A 21665-nucleotide genomic window follows, 5' to 3' on the forward strand; every position below is an offset into this window, starting at 1 on the left:
AAGCATTGGTGAAGCCACAACACACACAACCTTGAGGCGGATGGGCTACACCAGCAGAAGACCCCACCAGGTACCACTCATCTCCACTACAAATAGGAAAAAGAGGCGACAATTTGCACAAGCTCACCAAAATTGGCCAGTTGAAGACTGGAGAAATGTTGCCTGGTCTGATGAGTCTCGATTTCTGTTGAGACATTCAGATGGTAGAGTCAGAATTTGGCGTAAACAGAATGAGAACATGGATCCATCATGCCTTGTTCCCACTGTGCAGGCTGGTGGTGGTGGTGTAATGGTGTGGGGGATGTTTTCTTGGCACACTTTAGGCCCCTTAGTGCCAATTGGGCATCGTTTAAATGCCACGGCCTACCTGAGCATTGTTTCTGACCAAGTTTCTGACATGACCACCATGTGCCCATCCTCTGATGGCTACTTCCAGCAGGATAATGCACCATGTCACAAAGCTCAAATCATTTCAAATTGGTTTCAGAGTTGACTGTACTAAAATGGCCGCCACAGTCCCCAGATCTCAACCCAATAGAGCATCTTTGGGATGTGGAGGAACGGGAGCTTCGTGCCCTGGATGTGCATCCCACAAATCTCCATCAACTGCAAGATGCTCTCCTATCAATATGGGCCGACATTTCTAAAGAATGCTTTCAGCAGCTTGTTGATCAATGCCACGGAGAATTAAGGCAGTTCTGACGGCCAAAGGGGGTCAAACACAGCATTAGTGTGTGTTCCTAATGATCCTTTAGGTGAGTGTACAATATAAAGTGTTTCAAAGCAGCTTTTCCTATGCTCATATCCATGTGCTGTAATTGAAGAAACACAAACGCAATCGATTTATCCAGTCAGGTTCAACGTGTGACCTGTTAGGACATGCATTTAGCGTTTCAGTCAGACTAGTGCACTATATTTGACAATGTGTCAGTGTAGCTCACCGTACATACAGTACATGCTAATCGCACTGCAACTGATGATGTGTGATGTGCATTTAATCCTTCAGTATTCAGTTAGGCATCATGTCATGTGGTCTTGGATGGAGAGATGTTGACTTCATGTAAACGCACTGAAGAGACGACAGAGAGAGATGTGGAGTGCTGTTGTGTATGAAGAGGGTCGCCGGCGTTTAACCCTGTAAAGAGAGCGTCTCCATCAGTAATGTATTTATGAAAGAGAGACATGACAGATCGCTGGCATTGATCACATGGTCATCCATCATACTGGATAATCCAATCTCTCTCTCTCTCTCTCTCTCTCTCGCCTTATTTTTCTGTTTGTTTCTCTTCCTCTTTCTACCACAGCTGTTCTCTTCGTTTCCCTCACTATCCCTCCCTCCCTCCGTCTCACATGTAATATGGCAGTACAGGACCCATGAGGTGAGAATATCTCTCATTATTTTCCACTCTGTTGCTACGACGACAACAGTTTGAGTGACAGATCTGAAGTTCAGCTGACAGGTGAGGTGGTGCGCCTCAAACACAGCACACACTAAAATCACACACAAAGTGAGCACTGAATCATCTCAGCTCATATTAGAAAAGCACAAGAGAGAAAAATCATAATAAAATGTTTGACATTAAATATTGATTTTTATGTGGGATGAGAGCGGATGGGGAAATATGTCTCCGCTCCACTTGCACAAACACACTCAAATGCTCATGAAGGACAACACTGAGACAGAGCTGGGCTTTCTTCAGATTGCTGACCGCTCAACACACACTTCATACGGGCTCAGACTGACCCTCAGGAATGACGGAGCTCTGTCCTCGGATGTTTTCCTGCACACATGAGGCCGATCTCTCTTCAGCTCTCCGCTGTGACGTGCGCCGCGGTTATATAACGCTTCATCTGAAGAGAATCCTCTCTGAGCTGCAGGATGTGGCTGTTAGCAGATCCATATTTCTCTGGCTAAATCCCAATAGTTACCCACTCATTTCCTAATGCACTATAAAATAATACAAAAAACTGTATTATCACTATCACACACAGGAGAAATAAACAGATGCATGAAGCTAGTGAATATATAAGAGCGATGAGATCTCAGATACTGATCAATCAGTCATCAGGATTATGGCTCAAAAAAAAACTTTGTGGAAGCAAGCGCTTGTGACGCAAAGATGGCAGTTCCCAGATCATTTGCTCTGAGTAACATCTACTGGGAAACACCAGCCTATCCTTTTTGAAACACTTTTTGAAACACTTAGAAAACTGAAAGTTCAGCCGTTCATCAGTGGACCACTGCCAGCAAGAGGAACAAATAGATTCTCACGGTTGCTTGGGCTTAATACATGGCTGCAAAAAACCTGCATCATGAAGGGGTGAACTTCATTGACAACTTTAATCTCTCCTGGGGCCTGTACCATGAAGCTGGTTTAGCTGGCTAGCCTGATTTGTTTAAGCTTAGTTTGTGCCAATCCTGGGTTTTAGGTACCATTAAAGGGGTTTGGCTTTTAGCTGTGTTCATCGCCATAGTAACTTATGCTCTACGGCTAACCTGCTCCAGGGCAGGTTATGTTCTGGATTAGAGATCTCAAACTGAAATTGGGCCAATCAGCTGTGAGTAAAGTGACACACCTCTGATGCAGTAAAGCCACTCCCCCTGTTTCTGCTCCAAATTAAAGGTCATTACATAGCAAATGGTTTTAAAGACTAAAGCGTCTTGCTTTTAACAATGCTTATTTATAATAATATTAATTTTGAATGATTTACTTATAATTTATGTAATTATTATACCTTAAATCAATTACACATTTATCATTTTAGTTAATCAATCATTAATAGGCACTTTGTTAAAATTAATACATAAGTCATATAAATAACATCACCTGCATAAAGTCATATGGACAAAGTTTTAAAATCAATAAATAAAAATAGCCTATAAAAAAAAGATGTTCAGTGAGCTTAAATGTTTTATTTTCTCTATATCAACTAAACTAACTTCATAACTTTTACTTGCATTGACGTATACAAATTTTTCTTAAAGTTGTCCTCTTTCATAAACAGCTTTTCTTCTTGCTGTGTATTTTTTTATTTTTTATTCTTAATATTTTTCAATCATGCAATATTCTGCAGAAGAGAGAAATTAATCTCACTGATTGTCTCGCGAGAAGTGAATCTCAGTTCCACAGCGTGTGATTGGCTGTTCACTGCTGATGTCACAGCTAAACTCCTGAAGTCAGGATCAAAGCCTGAGTTGACAAAGAAAGCTGATGATCAGCATCATGGGACCAACAAAGCCTTAATACAATGGTTTGGTTTTGTCAACTCGAAACTAATCCTTTAACCCTGAGTTTGTTAAACTACCATCATGGTACAGGCCCCTGGAGTCAGAGACAACTGTTTACATCAAATGGCCTCCACCCAAACAAACTTGGCGCAAGCGTTAAAGGACACTATTTATTTCTCCCTTCATCATCCTTTAGCTATGTGTGCCAACCCCCTCAACCTGGATTGTACAGACCCACCCACACACACACCTGTACCGAGTATGGATGACCACAGGACTTTATTTCAGCACCTGAATGGACATGCGGTTGACACATCCCACAATGACAATGATAACACCACGCAGCCACAACAACCATTGCTCATGGACACACTCCCAGCTGAGCCCTGCCCACAGAGCTCACCACAGACAGACTGTGACGGATTACAACTGCTCCAAGATTCAGTGACACAAATCGAGGCACTGAACCTTAACATCTCACCACAGACTGCGAAGAAAGAGTGGGCATCACCGGGGGTCAGACTAGCGTACTGTTATGCTTTATGACTGGTCTGAACATTAAGCTGGATGAAATGTCTAAGTCAATCCATGACCTGGACGACAACATATTTCAGCCAACAAAAAAAAAACAGAGAAACAGCCTCCATCACCAGACATGTTTTTCCTCTCTCCAGCATCCCTGTTTTTGAGCTCCTCAGAGAAAAGAACCAGATTACCACACTCAATTACTATGATCACCCAGATATCAACCAAAAATGCCCCACAACCACCAAAGCCTGTAGGCCCAGCTTGCCCTCGCCCTCCTCCTGTGAGATTTCTTTGATCACAACGCCAGGGCACACACCCTCCTCCATCGGTTGTACATGAACCAAAAACAACTGATTCCAGCTCTCAGTGATGTGTTTTGGGTCCCTGCTATGATAACAGTAACTTTATCAAATGTTTACAGAACAAGGGGGAACCCAGTGTGCCTGTCTCCTTCTCCATTTCTGTTCTGTTACGTGATAGAAAGTCTAAGGCCTTGTCAGACCGTATAGCAAACCCATCCAATCTGCTGCCTGTTATTTGTCAAACTAAGATTATTGTGGGGAACAAATAATACTGTTAAGCTAGCTCTTTTAAACATCCGTTCACTTAAGAACAAATAATTTCTAGTCAATGACATAACCACAAACAACCTAGATGTTTTTGCTTCTAAATGAAACGTGGTTAGAAGAAAACTGCAGTGCACCAGTCCTCAATGAGGCAGCCCCTCCTAGCTTTACTTGTATTAGTTTCAGCAGAGCGGTTAAGAGAGGTGGAGGTGTTGCTGCTCTTTTTAAAGATGTCTATCAGTGTAAGCAAGCATAATAATCTTACACGGTGTGTTGATAGGCCAGAGGAGAACTGGCACCCCGACTGAGTCTGGTTTCTCTAAGGTTTATTTTTCTCCATCATGCCCCGATGGAGTTTTGGTTCCTTGCCACTGTCGCCTTTGGCTTGGCTTGCTCAGTTGGGGACACTAAAATTATGATCTAAGTTATTCAACTTATTATACAAATAAAATGTATGAATTAGGTCTTATTTAATTCTATAAACTATAATACTGATCTGCCAACATTGTCTCTCTCTGATAAATTAAAATAAGCTGATAACATCACTGTTTACTCCAGAACGACTGTACAGCCAAATCTAATTCTGCTGCAGTATTGTCCTGTTTGACACTGTGAAGCTGCTTTGACACAATCGTGATTGTAAAAGCGCTATATAAATAAAGTTGATTGATTGATTGATTGATTTGGTGACTATTTGTCTTTGGAATACCTGGGTATTGTGTTAAAGGCTGCTCCAGGCCTCCTGCTTATCATTGTTTCCAGGCCTCACACTATTATTGTTCCTCATCTCAATCTCAATCTCGAATCTCTGATGACGAGGTTCAAGCATTTATTCAAAGTGAATTAGGCTAGTAGATTATTTTAATATTGTAAAGATCTCAATGGCCCGGTTTCACAGACGGGGCTTAGACTAAGCTAGGATTAGGCCTCAGCTAAATTAGGACATTTAAATAGCTTTTATAAACATGCCTTGGAAAAAAACATTACTGTGTGCATTTGGAGACAAAACAATGCCACCGACATATTTTAAGAACAGTTTAATCTGGGACTAACTTAAGCCTTGTCTGTGAAACCAGGGAATAAGTTTTAGGTTTCTATTTAGAATAAATGACAAAGACATTGTGAACAGTAACTCTCAATTGGATATTAGGCTTTAATTGAAATGGGGTTTTTATGAAGGTCCAGAGGGAGTTGTTACGTGCCTAAAGATTTCCATCTCTTTCAATTAAACAGAAATACATCTGTCTCTCCCCTCCATTTGGGAACATGTTTTTAAGCACTTACTGTGAGACACACGAGGGCCAAATCCATGACACAAATTCAATAAGTATAATCATCTGTTTTCATTAGTCGGGCACCAGGACGAGGATCTTACTCTGACGTCCTAGAGGAAGTAGATAAGCCATTTCTATAAGTGATGCATATTAATGAGCTGAATCTGGCTGTTTGGTAAACAGTAAAAGAATGGACACAGCGGCCCACAGCGCGGGACTCAAACTGCACATGATGTGCTTTTAAAGGGTTTAAAGGTCCAAACACAGAGAAAGAAGCTTGCAGTCCACAGATGGAGCCGCATCTACCAGCTGGAGCTGATGTCTACATGCATCCCAACCACAAAAACTTCTGCTTCCAACAGGGCTGAATGAAATCACATGCTGTCGGCATCTGACAGCTCACGTAAGAGCTCATGAAGTGTTATAAATACAACAAGAGACACACACACACACACACACACACACACACACACACACCATCAGGTCAGGAGGAATGAAGGGCACAAACCCCACAACATTAACCAGCATTCAGGCAGTCTGTCCTTCTACAAGCTGAAGCTGGAATATGTTAGGCATAATGAACATGACAAAAATAAAGCGCGGTGAGTATCATATGGTGTTTCTATATAAAGAAGATGAACATCTGTCTTTCCCAAGAGCTGACCCCAGCACACCACCACAACACTGAGCCACTCATCAGATTCAACCAAATTACAGCACAATTACTTCATTCTTTTGGTAAAAGTTAATCATCTCTGGCCCTAAAAAACCCAATGACAGACTATCAGTAACTCAGAGAGTAAAACCCGGAGAGTGACTGGAGCGGGTTCAGACTCACAGAACATCACCAGTTTAGCTCCAGCCCTAATCAAACACTCCTGTCAGGAGATCCTGAGACTCTGGTGAGATTATTCAGGCGTGTTTGATTAGGGATGGCACTAAACTCAGCAGGACAGCGGTGTGTGTGTGTGTGTGTGTGTGATCTGACTCCAGTCTGTCTCCAACACTTCTCATTCTTACATTAATAGAATTACTTTTGTTTAATCTACCTCTGATTTAATTTTTTTCTTTAATGTAATTTTATATTTCTTTGACAATATATAGAATGTTTATGCTTTGGATTATTCTTTTAACTGCACGCAGAAGCACTGACAATACTATAGCAGTATGCATGTAAAAACTATATATATATATACACGAGCCCCCCCCCCCCCCTCTCTCTCTCTCTCTCTCTCTCTCTCTCTCTCTCTCTCTCTCTCTCTCTCTCTCTCTCTCTCTCTCTCTCTCTCATATATATGTGAATGAACACCTTGTCAAAGCTGAACTGAATTTAAATTGAAATGCAGAACTGCAATGTGAATTTATACATATTTTAATACACTGAATAAATGAAATATAACTCCATATTCCAGAATGCATCATCTGTGTTGAATTATTGTGTTCTGGCCAATTCAATTCAAATTCCCCTTACAGAACGAACAGATTTTTCTCAACCCAATATATCAGGAAGGACATGAGATGCGTGTCCTTTATCAGCCGAGCCTGAAAGTGAAATGAATTAAACAGCTCGGTGGACTTTTGAAGAGCATTCGAGCTGACCCTCGTAACGCTGTTTCCTGCTGTGTGTGAGCATTTCCTCAATATGAGACTAAATTAAGGTCATCGCAGCAGGATCAGATCTAGAACCCTAACACACACTGTTCATCAACACACAGTCCAACTCATTACAGGGCATCTCAGATCCAATCTAGAACCCTAACACACACCAGCCATCAACACACAGTCTAACTCATTACAGGGCATCCCTCAGATCAGATCTAGAACACTAACACACACCGTCCATCAACACACAGCATCTCAGATCAGCTCTAGAACCCTAACACACACCGTCCATCAACACACAGTCCAACTCATTACAGGGCATCTCAGATCAGATCTAGAACCCTAACACACACCGTCCATCAACACACAGTCCAACTCATTACAAGGCATCTCAGATCAGATCTAGAACCCTAACACACACTGTTTATCAACACACAGTCCAACTCATTACAGGGCATCTCAGATCAGATCTAGAACCCTAACACACTCCAGCCATCAACACACAGTCCAACTCCTTACAGGGCATCTCAGATCAGATCTAGAACCCTAACACACACTGTTCATCAACACACAGTCCAAATCCTTACAGGGCATCTCAGATCAGATCTAGAACCCTAACACACTCCCGCCATCAACACACAGTCCAAATCCTTACAGGGCATCTCAGATCAGATCTAGAACCCTAACACACACCGTCCATCAACACACAGTCCAAATCCTTACAGGGCATCTCAGATAAGATCTAGAACCCTAACACACACCAGCCATCAACACACAGTCCGACTCATTAGAGGGCATTTCAGATCAGATCTAGAACCCTAACACACACCGTCTATCAACACACAGTCCAACTCATTAGAGGGCAGCTCAGATCAGATCTAGAACCCTAACACACACCGTCCATCAACACACACTCCAACTCATTAGAGGGCAGCTCAGATCAGATCTAGAACCCTAACACACACACCGTCCATCAACACACAGTCCAACTCATTACAGGGCATCTCAGATAAGATCTAGAACCCTAACACACACCGTCCATCAACACACAGTCCAACTCATTAGAGGGCAGCTCAGATCAGATCTAGAACCCTAACACACACCGTCCATCAACACACACTCCAACTCATTAGAGGGCAGCTCAGATTAGATCTAGAACCCTAACACACACCGTCCATCAACACACAGTCCAACTCATTAGAGGGCAGCTCAGATCAGATCTAGAACCCTAACACACACCGTCCATCAACACACAGTCCAACTCATTAGAGGGCAGCTCAGATCAGATCTAGAACCCTAACACACACCGTCCATCAACACACTAACTAACATTAAAAGCTGTTCAGGTGTGTTCCTTTAGGACTCATCTTACCTGTGACGGAGAGATCGGTGGTCCTCCTCACCACAAAGCTCCCAAACTGTAATTCGCATGTGTAATTTCCAATGTCGTCTTCGCGCACGTCTTTGATGGACAGCACATCCGCCTTCCTGACGATGCTCTGTCTCCACTGCTTCGGCCGGCATTCCTGCATCCATAAACAGATCCGGAGTTTAATGCCATCTCATTTCATTGGAATGACACGTTTAATAAATGGCGGCATGACTGATTTCACACTTGACAATGTTGTGACAACAGCTACAATTTCATCTGTGAATTGTTGCCTTGGCAACGCCTGCCAAAATACCTGTCAATCATTTATTTACCACCTATTATTTTCCATGTAGATGAGCAGATGAGTTCCTCATCAGAGCAGTGAACCGTCAGAAATGATGCACGAACCGAGCTGCAGTTAACCAGTGTTAATCTCAGCCAAGATATCACTGACAAAGATTAAAGGGTTTTTAATTGTCAATGATTTTGATGAAAACGTACTGTTTTTAAATGATCAGGCATAACATTATGACCAGTGAATAGCACTGATGATCTCTTCATCACCTGTTAGTGGGATATATTAGGCAGCAAGTGAACATTTAGTTCTCAAAGTTGATGTGTGTGAAGCAGGAGAAATGGGCAAGCGTAAGGATTTGAGCGAGTTTGGCCAGATTGTGACGGCTAGACGACTGGGTCAGAGCATCTCCAAAACTGCAGCTCTTGTGGGCTGTTCCCGGTCTGCAGTGGTCAGTATCTATCAAAAGTGCTCCAAGGAAGGACCAGTGGAGAACCGGCCACAGGGTCATGGGCGGCCAAGGCTCATTGATGACCGTGGGGAGCGAAGGCTCAACACAAACCCTGAGGAAAAGATTCAAAAACTGTAAACGAAACCTAGCAGATCAATTATCTCAATCTATATGTCGCTGTGGAATAAAGACTGATATAAACCAGCCATGTGATGGATTTAAAGAACCAGATCAGTGTTGGAGAATCGGAGCTCGCACTGCGTGTTTGTTTTATCGGTCGGTTTATACCTCAAACTGTGCAGGAGGAAGATAACTAAATCCATTCATGTTTCCGGCACGAATGTCCACAGCGATTATCTATCTTTGATTCAATTTAGCTGGAAACTAAAGAGCAGCAGACGTTTAATTTGACACTCATCTACTTCAGATGATTTAGTGCTAGTGTAGTTTTATGGTTGGCAGAAACTGACCAAACTTTCGTCTCCATTTTGTCCGTCTCATCTCTCTTGCCTCAGGACTTCAGGATTGATGGACTTTTTCTGCCTAATAGCTTTATAACTCTGAACGAAAACTAGTGTTTATGGTGAGAAGGAGAAGATGGTATGGAAACAAATGGAAGAGTATTACACACTATAAAAAAATACAAAAATAAGATAACTGGTTGCCTTAAAATTTTAAATTCATTGAAATTAAAAATGTGAGTTAATGTGTTAGTGTCAAATACAATGAACATTTTTGAGAATCGACAACCTTTATTCAAATACGATTAAAAGATTTTGTAAGCATATTGGGTAATTGTGTGTGTTTTATTTGTGATGACGCAGCCAAAGTCTGCTATTTTCATGATTTATCAAATTGAGTTTCTATTTATTAAACCAATTTCCTTCATTGTATCAACTCAAATTTTAAATTTCAATAAACTACAAATTTTAAGGCAAGCAGGTTACTTACTATTTAAAGTTAAACCAACAATATTTTTTCACAGTGCAGTAAATATAAACGAGACCTAAACGTGCTGAGGCTGGTGACTGCAGTGTGTGATCGTACCTTGTACCAGGTGACCTCCAGGTCTTTTCCGGACTGTATGTAGTCCTCTATGTCAGGACAGAGGATATCTTTGCTCTTACTCAGCTCAGCCTTCTCAAAGAACCTCATCTTGGAGTTGTAACAGAGACCTGAGTTATTCTCAGCCACCGTGAGCGACATCGAGACTTTCATACAATACGTAGAGTTCCTGCGAAACACAGAAGCAACACCGTCAGCGTCACACTTCAGGCACACTGGGAAAGAGAGGCAAACCTTCCTATTTCATCCCGATCAGCAGGAGAGACGAATCCCCTAATCGCGGAGTCTTTACGGGACTTAAGGCCCTCTCACACTCGACGCGATTTTTACGTGCGAATAATTCACGCAATGGTTTTATTTTTTGATCAGCTGTGTGTGTATCGCTTCCACACCGAACACAAATTTACATTTACATTTATGCATTTGGCAGACGCTTTTATCCAACGCGACTTACATTGCATTCAAGGTACACATTTTACATTATTGTCAGTTCTTGTGCAAATGTGCTGAGGCAAAAAAACTGCATTTTTGTTTCGATGTCTTTTTTTTTTTTTACTCTAGCGGCGACAGAAACGGCTTCAACCAATCACACGCAAGGAGACGAAGGTGACGAAACGTCCAGTTGATGCCACGAGCTATTCACTCAACATTAGCTGCGTTTCTCATGAGATTACAGCTGTAGTTTTAGTTCCACAGACAGCAATAACTTAACCTTTATAAATTGTAGATTTTTTCTAGCCCTTGTGTCCGTGACTATGGAAAGTGAATGTGTTGCCATCAGTACGTCTGTGGCACTGAAATGTTCACATTGTGACTGAACTGGAAACATCTGCTCAGATCGATTGGTTCCTGAAGTGTGTGTTGGTCTCTTCAGATGCGATGCTAATGCTAATCTCTCTGCTCCTCAAATTGTCCCGCAGACTTTGGAAAGTAAGTGCAGAAGCGGCCATGATAAAGCTTTAGCTCCTGTAGAGATTAGCAGACTCCTCTTCAGACTCTCTGCTCTTTACACTGCAAAAAATGCTTTTCTTATTCAGTATTTCTGTCTTGTTTCTCGTCCAAACATCTCAAAATTCTTAAAACAAGAAGTATTTACTAGACAAGCAAAAGTAATTGTCTTGTTTTGGGAAAATAACTCAAAATGAAGAGAGTTTTTGCTTAAAATAAGATAAATAATCTGCCAATGGGGTGAGAAAAATAATCTTGTTTTCTGTTTGAATTAAGATTATTTTTCTCACCCCATTGGCAGATTATTTATCTTATTTTAAGCAAAAACTCTCTTCATTTTGAGTTATTTTCCCAAAACAAGACAATTACTTTTGCTTGTCTAGTAAATACTTCTTGTTTTAAGAATTTTTAGATGTTTGGACGAGAAACAAGACAAAAATACTGAGTAAGAAGAGCATTTTTTTGCAGTTTACACATTTTCCTAACTTCCCAACACTAAACACTGACAGGTGGACATAAATGACCGTGAATGTGGTCGGTGTGGCGAGCTCCACACGGCTGATCTCAGGCCTGTCTGAGTCTGTGGTTTAGAGTAAGGGTTATTTAGATCGATTAGAGAGCTCTTGTTAAGTGTGCGGTCAGCTTCGGTGTATGAGTTTATGAGGCGGAGATATTAATCCAACATGTGAGATTATCAGACAGATGGACCTGTGCACACGAGTTCCCTGCCGTCTAATGCTGCGAGATATTCCGACCGCCGCTGATACGGGAAAACAACATCTGAGTCTGAGAACGCATTAGTGATCGATGGAGACTTTATCCTCATACACTCTCTAAACTGATGCACATTTACCCGTTCCTCTTGTTACTTGCACTCATTTAGAGTTATATATACAGTATATCTGGTTAGATGTGACACTGCTCAATGGAAATAAAGATGAATCTAATCTAAGGTGTCTCACTAGCAGAAAAATGTGATTATATAATTACATACTGCAAAAAATGCTCTTCTTACTCAGTCATTGTGTCTCGTTTCCAGTCCAAATATCGAACAATTCTTAAATCAAGATGCGTTTACTAGATCAGTAAAACAACAGAAGATATTTGCCCTTGTTTTGTTGAAAATAAAATCAAAATGATCTGCCAATGTGGTGAGGAAAATAATCTTATTTCTGATTGAAATCTCGTTTCTTGTTTCCGTCCCGATCAGAAATACCTACTTTTTTTTGCAGTTTTTGCAGTGTATGCAGCCTTGATGACGGATCATATATTTACCTGTAGTCTCATGTCAGCATCAGGTGAGAATATCAGCCAATCCACAACAAATGGAGTCCGTTCATAATGACTGGCATTTAGACTAATCATTTGATCATATTTGATGTATTGTTGGAAGGGTTAAGGGCCTTGGAGGAGAACTGATCTGGGTTCATTAGTGGGATGAAGGCAGCTGTTAGCTGGGATTAGGGAAGCTTGCATCGGGTAAATCATTAATATTCCCTCTGAACGCCTGGATATCGTGAGTGTTTATCGGTCTGTCCACACGGATGAGAAAAAGGAAGTAAAGTAAAGTCGAGCCGTCCGCACAGCCTTTCGTCACCGTTAGACGTTCACCAACACTTCCCTTCAAACGCTTTGATCACAGAGATTTATAAATCTCACAAAAAAACTGCTCAATAATCGTCCAGTGTAAATCGGCTGTTCTCTACACTGCAGATAAGAGTACAGAAGTGGCCGTCGCTGGGGTGGGTCCCTTAAGGGTACATTTCCTAAATCAGGGATAGGCAAGTTCAGTCCCAGAGATTTGATGATTTTATGTTTCGCTTCAACCCTAACTAACCCGCCACAGTATAAAACTCACGGCTCCCAGCATGCGTCGCAGCTTTAAAGGGTTAATTCACCCAAAAATGAAATGTCTGTCATTAACTCCTCTCCCTAATGTCGCTCCACACCCGTCAGACCTCCGTTCATCTTCACACACAGTTTAAGATATTTTATATTCAGTCCGAGAGCGTATGCAAGTGTATGCACACTATATTGAATCTTTATTTGAGGATTGAACACAAACCCGGAAGAGAAGCCAATGCTGAATAAAGTCGTAGTTTTTGTTATTTTTGGACCCAAATGTATTTTGGATGCTTCAAGAGACTCTAATTAACCCACTGATGTCTCATATGGACTACTGTGATGATGTTTTTATTCCCTTTCTGGACATGGACAGTATAGTGTGCATACACTTGCATACGCTCTCGGACTAAATATAAAATATCTTAAACTGTGTGTGAAGATGAGCGGAGGTCTTACGGGTGTGGAGCGACATTAGGGAGAGGAGTTAATGACAGAAGGTTCATTATTGGCTGAATTAACCCTTTAAGTGTGTCCCCATTGTTGAGATCCATGAGCTGATTGTTGATGTCTGTGTGCGTCTAAACGTTTCCCCCTTTCGAGTGTTCTTAAAAAGCAAAATTGAGAACATCTGATCTGTTGCAAGCAAGTATTATTGTTAAATATTATTTATTAATATGTTTCTTCAGTGATGAGTTTAGTCAAACATTATTCTTCATGATACATTGTGTTTATGGCTTCTTTTGTTTTGAACAGATTGTGTTTTGTTTACTCTGCAACAAAACCAAAAAAAACGTCAAACTGCCGACCTAAAGCAAACACTGATCTCCATAATGGGGACCAAACCTTTTCAATAAAATATCAAAATATATACCTCTGTTCATTCTCAATAAGAGCTTCTATAGACGTATTTCCGGGTCGGAGCCAAACTCCGCAGGACCGAACGGAGGAAAACAACGCCATTATTGTACCTTTGAAGGTACAGATATATGTTTTGTTCCCCAAGGAAGAAAATTGTACCTCCACTGTACCTTTTTTCTGAGTGTGTATGTGAATATGTAGTAAGGTGTATTTTATTCCTGTTATTCCTCCAGTCTTCAGAGTCACAGGATCATTCTCATGAGGATCTGATGATCAACACACAGTTATGATTATTATCAGTGTTGGGGAAAACATTTCTCAGGATTATTTGATGAATATAAAGTTCAAAAGAACAGCAATTATCTGAAATATAATCTTTTCCTACATTATAAATGTCTTTACTGTCACTTTTGATCAATTTAATGCATCCTTGATTAATAAATCTATGAATTTCTTTAAGTTCTTTGTTAAAAACTAAATAGATTAGTGTTGGTCAGTGGATTCATCGATTAATAACCTCGTTAGAGCCGGCTTCATCTCGCTAATGCTGGCTCTTCATTAATAACTCAAATGTTCAGTTTAACTGTTTAACTAATGCACTGTATGAATTATACCGCCACAATACACCAAATCTCTATTTACTGATAATAAATCAATCTAATCTGAACCTGAGTGTGTCTGAACACAACAACAAAACTGCTCACTGATCTCACACACACACACACACACACACACACACACACACATGCACACACACACACACGCGCACACACACGCACGCACGCACGCACGCACGCACGCACGCACGCACGCACGCACGCACGCACGCACGCACACACACACACACACACACACACACTCGTGTATTTCAGAGAGCTGTGCTGGAGGGGAATGATGTAATATGCCCGTGTTGTGAGTGACAGGATCAGATGAACACACTCCTCCTGAAGTTTGATTTAAAGTGAACTTCTCCTTCATCATTCGCTTCCGATCAAAGGCTGAGCAGTTCAGAGAGAGACTCCAACGTCTCCTAATGAGGAACCCTAATGAGCCATTGACAGGAAACGGCCTTTACCTGCGAGGTTAATGGCGTATTACAGCATGTGCAGGAACACACACACACACACACACACACACACACACACGCTTGAATCTGTCAGTGAGTCCAGAGACGTGATCTTACATAAGTCATAAACAATAACACCACAGCATCAGAGAATGAATGAAAGAATCAGGAGACGATCCGTTCTCTCTTTATCATCTGCTGTACTCGGCTGTCACTGGGTTAGAGGAGTCTCTCTCTCTCTCTCTCTCTCTCTCTCTCTCTCTCTCTCTCTCTGGGACAGGAGCGTCCACACAGCTGATCTCAGGCCAGGGTTTGAGTCTGTGGTTTAGAGAAAGGTTTATGTAGATCGATTAGAGAGCTCTTGTTAAGTGTGTGGAAGCGATCGCTTCATTCACTGTATTGTTCTCTCATCGAATCAAAGAATGCTTTTGATGATATGAGTAATGTTTTCAGACCAGATGGGAATCATGCTTTAGACTGACGAGTGCACTGCACGTGTGTGTGAAGATACACATGCAGACCAGCTTCAGGTGATCATTAGAAATGAGCTCACACACACACACACACACACACACGTACCTCAGCACGCATGAGTAATGTCCCGCGTCCTGTAGCTCGGCCGGCCTGAACCAGATGGAGTCTTCCTCTTTACTCATGCGGCTGCCGTCGAATGAAATGGGCTCCTCGAAGTCTCCGTGGCCGGTGCTTTTGTACCACATCAGGCTGAGTCCGGCGCTCTGAGCGTGTGTGTAGTTTGCACGGATGTATCCATAAAATAAAGCGCATTTAATCCTCACAGGCTCCCCAAGCAACACTTTGTATTTCAGGTAATCCACGGACCAATCCGTGCAGCCATCCACTGCAGAGAGAGGAAGCACAGGGTTAGGGTTAGACTGCACAACATGAAGACGTGTGTGTGTGTGTGTGTGTGTGTGTGTGTGTGTGTGTGTGTGTGTGTGTGTGTGTGTGTGTGTGTGTGTGTGTGTGTGTGTGTGTAAACATGAACATTAATGAGCATGTTCTGAGTTTATAGCTGACATATGGATCAGAAACACAGGGCAGTTTTCAGAAGCCCCGCTCTGTCTACAGTGATTTACACACGACTCTCATGTACAGCACAGCACTCTCAGTGGAAGGGTTCGGGTTAGCCGAACTCTAACCTAACCCTAACCCTCCATTATCCCAGATGTCCCAGTTTGTCCAGGATCCCTCCCATTATCCCAGATGTCCCAGTTTGTCCAGGATCCCTCCCATTATCTCAGATGTCCCAGTTTGTCCAGGATCCCTCCCATTATCCCAGATGTCCCAGTTTGTCCAGGATCCCTCCCATTATCTCAGATGTCCCAGTTTGTCCAGGATCCCTCCCATTATCTCAGATGTCCCAGTTTGTCCAGGATCCCTCCCATTATCCCAGATGTCCCAGTTTGTCCAGGATCCCTCCCATTATCTCAGATGTCCCAGTTTGTCCAGGATCCCTCCCATTATCTCAGATGTCCCAGTTTGTCCAGGATCCCTCCCATTATCTCAGATGTCCCAGTTTGTCCAGGATCCCTCCCATTATCTCAGATGTCCCAGTTTGTCCAGGATCCCTCCCATTATCCCAGATGTCCCAGTTTGTCCAGGATCCCTCCCATTATCCCAGATGTCCCAGTTTGTCAGGATCTCTCCCATTATCCCAGATGTCCCAGTTTGTCCAGGATCCCTCCCATTATCTCAGATGTCCCAGTTTGTCCAGGATCCCTCCCATTATCCCAGATGTCCCAGTTTGTCAGGATCTCTCCCATTATCCCAGATGTCCCAGTTTGTCCAGGATCCCTCCCATTATCTCAGATGTCCCAGTTTGTCCAGGATCCCTCCCATTATCCCAGATATCCCAGTTTGTCAGGATCCCTCCCATTATCCCAGATGTCCCAGTTTGTCAGGATCCCTCCCATTATCCCAGATATCCCAGTTTGTCAGGATCCCTCCCATTATCCCAGATGTCCCAGTTTGTCCAGGATCCCTCCCATTATCCCAGATATCCCAGTTTGTCAGGATCCCTCCCATTATCTCAGATGTCCCAGTTTGTCCAGGATCCCTCCCATTATCCCAGATGTCCCAGTTTGTCAGGATCCCTCCCATTATCCCAGATGTCCCAGTTTGTCAGGATCCCTCCCATTATCCCAGATATCCCAGTTTGTCAGGATCCCTCCCATTATCTCAGATGTCCCAGTTTGTCCAGGATCCCTCCCATTATCCCAGTTTGTCAGGATCCCTCCCATTATCCCAGATGTCCCAGTTTGTCCAGGATCCCTCCCATTATCCCAGATGTCCCAGTTTGTCAGGATCCCTCCCATTATCCCAGATGTCCCAGTTTGTCCAGGATCCCTCCCATTATCTCAGATGTCCCAGTTTGTCCAGGATCCCTCCCATTATCCCAGATGTCCCAGTTTGTCAGGATCCCTCCCATTATCCCAGATGTCCCAGTTTGTCAGGATCCCTCCCATTATCTCAGATGTCCCAGTTTGTCCAGGATCCCTCCCATTATCTCAGATGTCCCAGTTTGTCCAGGATCCCTCCCATTATCCCAGATGTCCCAGTTTGTCAGGACCCCTCCCATTATCCCAGATGTCCCAGTTTGTCAGGACCCCTCCCATTATCCCAGATGTCCCAGTTTGTCCAGGATCCCTCCCATTATCCCAGATGTCCCAGTTTGTCAGGATCCCTCCCATTATCCCAGATGTCCCAGTTTGTCCAGGATCCCTCCCATTATCCCAGATGTCCCAGTTTGTCCAGGATCCCTCCCATTATCTCAGATGTCCCAGTTTGTCAGGATCCCTCCCATTATCCCAGATGTCCCAGTTTGTCAGGATCCCTCCCATTATCCCAGATGTCCCAGTTTGTCAGGATCCCTCCCATTATCCCAGATGTCCCAGTTTGTCAGGATCCCTCCCATTATCCCAGATGTCCCAGTTTGTCAGGATCCCTCCCATTATCCCAGATGTCCCAGTTTGTCTAGGATCCCTCCCATTATCCCAGATGTCCCAGTTTGTCCAGGATCCCTCCCATTATCTCAGATGTCCCAGTTTGTCCAGGATCCCTCCCATTATCCCAGATGTCCCAGTTTGTCAGGATCCCTCCCATTATCCCAGATGTCCCAGTTTGTCAGGATCCCTCCCATTATCCCAGATGTCCCAGTTTGTCAGGATCCCTCCCATTATCCCAGATGTCCCAGTTTGTCAGGATCCCTCCCATTATCCCAGATGTCCCAGTTTGTCCAGGATCCCTCCCATTATCCCAGATGTCCCAGTTTGTCAGGACCCCTCCCATTATCCCAGATGTCCCAGTTTGTCAGGATCCCTCCCATTATCTCAGATGTCCCAGTTTGTCCAGGATCCCTCCCATTATCCCAGATGTCCCAGTTTGTCAGGATCCCTCCCATTATCCCAGATGTCCCAGTTTGTCAGGATCCCTCCCCTTATCCCAGATGTCCCAGTTTGTCCAGGATCCCTCCCATTATCTCAGATGTCCCAGTTTGTCAGGATCCCTCCCATTATCCCAGATGTCCCAGTTTGTCAGGATCCCTCCCATTATCCCAGATGTCCCAGTTTGTCAGGATCCCTCCCATTATCCCAGATGTCCCAGTTTGTCAGGATCCCTCCCATTATCCCAGATGTCCCAGTTTGTCAGGATCCCTCCCATTATCCCAGATGTCCCAGTTTGTCAGGATCCCTCCCATTATCCCAGATGTCCCAGTTTGTCAGGATCCCTCCCATTATCCCAGATGTCCCAGTTTGTCTAGGATCCCTCCCATTATCTCAGATGTCCCAGTTTGTCCAGGATCCCTCCCATTATCTCAGATGTCCCAGTTTGTCCAGGATCCCTCCCATTATCCCAGATGTCCCAGTTTGTCAGGATCCCTCCTATTATCCCAGATGTCCCAGTTTGTCCAGGATCCCTCCCATTATCCCAGATGTCCCAGTTTGTCCAGGATCCCTCCCATTATCCCAGATGTCCCAGTTTGTCAGGATCCCTCCCATTATCTCAGATGTCCCAGTTTGTCTAGGATCCCTCCCATTATCTCAGATGTCCCAGTTTGTCCAGGATCCCTCCCATTATCTCAGATGTCCCAGTTTGTCCAGGATCCCTCCCATTATCCCAGATGTCCCAGTTTGTCAGGATCCCTCCCATTATCTCAGATGTCCCAGTTTGTCCAGGATCCCTCCCATTATCTCAGATGTCCCAGTTTGTCCAGGATCCCTCCCATTATCCCAGATGTCCCAGTTTGTCTAGGATCCCTCCCATTATCTCAGATGTCCCAGTTTGTCCAGGATCCCTCCCATTATCTCAGATGTCCCAGTTTGTCCAGGATCCCTCCCATTATCCAGATGTCCCAGTTTGTCAGGATCCCCTCCCATTATCTCAGATGTCCCAGTTTGTCCAGGATCCCTCCCATTATCTCAGATGTCCCAGTTTGTCAGGATCCCTCCCATTATCCCAGATGTCCCAGTTTGTCCAGGATCCCTCCCATTATCTCAGATGTCCCAGTTTGTCCAGGATCCCTCCCATTATCCCAGATGTCCCAGTTTGTCAGGATCCCTCCATTATCCCAGATGTCCCAGTTTGTCAGGATCCCTCCCATTATCCCAGATGTCCCAGTTTGTCAGGATCCCTCCCATTATCCCAGATGTCCCAGTTTGTCAGGATCCCTCCCATTATCCCAGATGTCCCAGTTTGTCAGGATCCCTCCCATTATCTCAGATGTCCCAGTTTGTCAGGATCTCTCCCATTATCCGAGATGTCCCAGTTTGTCAGGATCTCTCCCATTATATTATCCCAGTTCCGTCTGAAACAGATGCTGAGGACAGATGCTGAGAGCTCGACAGGCTCGGCTAATTGTGTCTCCCTCAATGCTTTATTTACTAAAGAAACAGCACAGCAGCTAATTAACACTGAGAGAAGCATGTCGCATTATTTATCCCTCGCTTTCTCTCACACACTCGCTCTGCCAAATCCCTCAAATAAACCACAACGACTCATTTACACCCTGAGGCTGGACAGCAAGGGATGTCTCCATGCTATCAAACCACACGTGTGTGTGAGTGTGTGTGTGTGTGTGTGTGTGTGTGTGTGTGCGTGCGTGCGTGCGTGCGTGCGTGCGTGCGTAACGGAGGAATCCCTGCTGGCTTTTGGGACAGAGATGCCACCAGTGTAGTCAGGTGACATTTACAAACACTGACAGCAAAAAAAGCTTATTAAAATGTTACGTGTATCTGTTGCTATGGTGACAAGAGGGGTCTGGTTGCCATGGCAGCCTGTATGGGGGGGTAACTAATTAGGGATCGTTGCAGCAGTATAGAAATTATGCTTTTGCAGTGTGAAAGTAAATTTGGTAAAATGATCATAAAACATAATTATCCCACCGTACAGTCTGTGTGTGTGTGTGTGTGTGTGTGTGTGTGTGTGTGTGTGTGTGTGTGTGTGTGTGTGTGTGTACATTCAAACTGTTGCATACTTCTGTACGATCATTACACGTGAAAGAAGAGTTCATGTAACAACCTCAATCAGTTAAGAGATTGAGCCATTATATTTCTCTTTTTTGTAAAGTGTGTGAGTCTAAAGCTGATTTCAGAAAGGAATGTGAGACATGTGACTGTTTCTAGGATCTAATGATCCATCAGCAATGGGTCTCATAAACTTATATTTCATTCAAAATAGAATATAGATAACATATCAAATGTTGAAAGCGAGACATTTTGAAATGTCATGCCAAATATCGGCTAATTTTGGATTTCATGAGGCATGTCTGTGTGTGTGATACATATATGATACATATTCCAAAAAAGCTGGGACAGGGAGCAATAAGAGGCCGGAGAAGTCAAATATCCATATAAGGAACAGCTGGAGGACCGATTGTCAACATGATTGGGTATAAAAGAGCCTCTCAGAGCGCCAGTGTCTCTCAGAAGATGGGCAGAGGATCACCAATTCCCCCAATGCTGCGGCGGACAATAGTGGAGCGATATCAGAAAGGAGTTTCTCTGAGAAACACTGCACAGAGTTTGAAGTTATCATCATCTACAGCGCATAATATCATCCAAAGGTTCAGAGAATCTGGACCAATCTCTGTGCGTAAGGGTCAAGGGTCAAAACCAAACTGGATGGCCGTGATCTTCAGCCCTTAGACGGCACTGCATCACACACAGGAATGATACTGTAATGGACATCACAACATGGGCTCAGGAATACTTCCAGAAAACATTGGTGAACACAATCCACCACGCCATTCGCCGTCGCCGGCTAAAACTCTACAGGTCAAAGAAGAAGCCATATCTAAACATGATCCAGAAGCGCAGGCGTCTCCTCTGGGCCAAGGCTCGTTTAAAATGGACTGTGGCAAAGTGGAAAACTGTTCTGGGGTCAGACGGATCAACATGTGAAGTTATTTTTGGAAAACTGGGACGCCATCTGGACTAAAGAGGACAAGGACAGCCCAAGCTGTTCTCAGCGCTCAGTTCAGAAGCTGATCTCTGATGGTCTGGGGTTCATGAGTGTGTGTGGCATGGGCAGCTTACACATCTGGAAAG

The 21665-nt window shown here is 43.5% G+C and overlaps 1 protein-coding gene across 1 annotated transcript in view; it reads right to left on the minus strand.

The window, feature by feature from the left end:
- Window positions 1-21594: 21594 nt before the first annotated feature.
- The window catches only part of LOC137058286 (interleukin-1 receptor accessory protein-like 1-B), an 89266-nt gene continuing 89195 nt past the window's right edge, over window positions 21595-21665 (minus strand). Inside the window, exon 4 of the mRNA XM_067431520.1 lies at window positions 21595-21657. Within this exon, the coding sequence (XP_067287621.1) occupies window positions 21595-21657 (63 nt within the window). The remainder of the gene's footprint in view (window positions 21658-21665) is intronic.

The sequence above is a fragment of the Pseudorasbora parva genome, chromosome 22 (assembly GCF_024679245.1).
Source record: "Pseudorasbora parva isolate DD20220531a chromosome 22, ASM2467924v1, whole genome shotgun sequence".
NCBI lineage: Eukaryota > Metazoa > Chordata > Actinopteri > Cypriniformes > Gobionidae > Pseudorasbora > Pseudorasbora parva.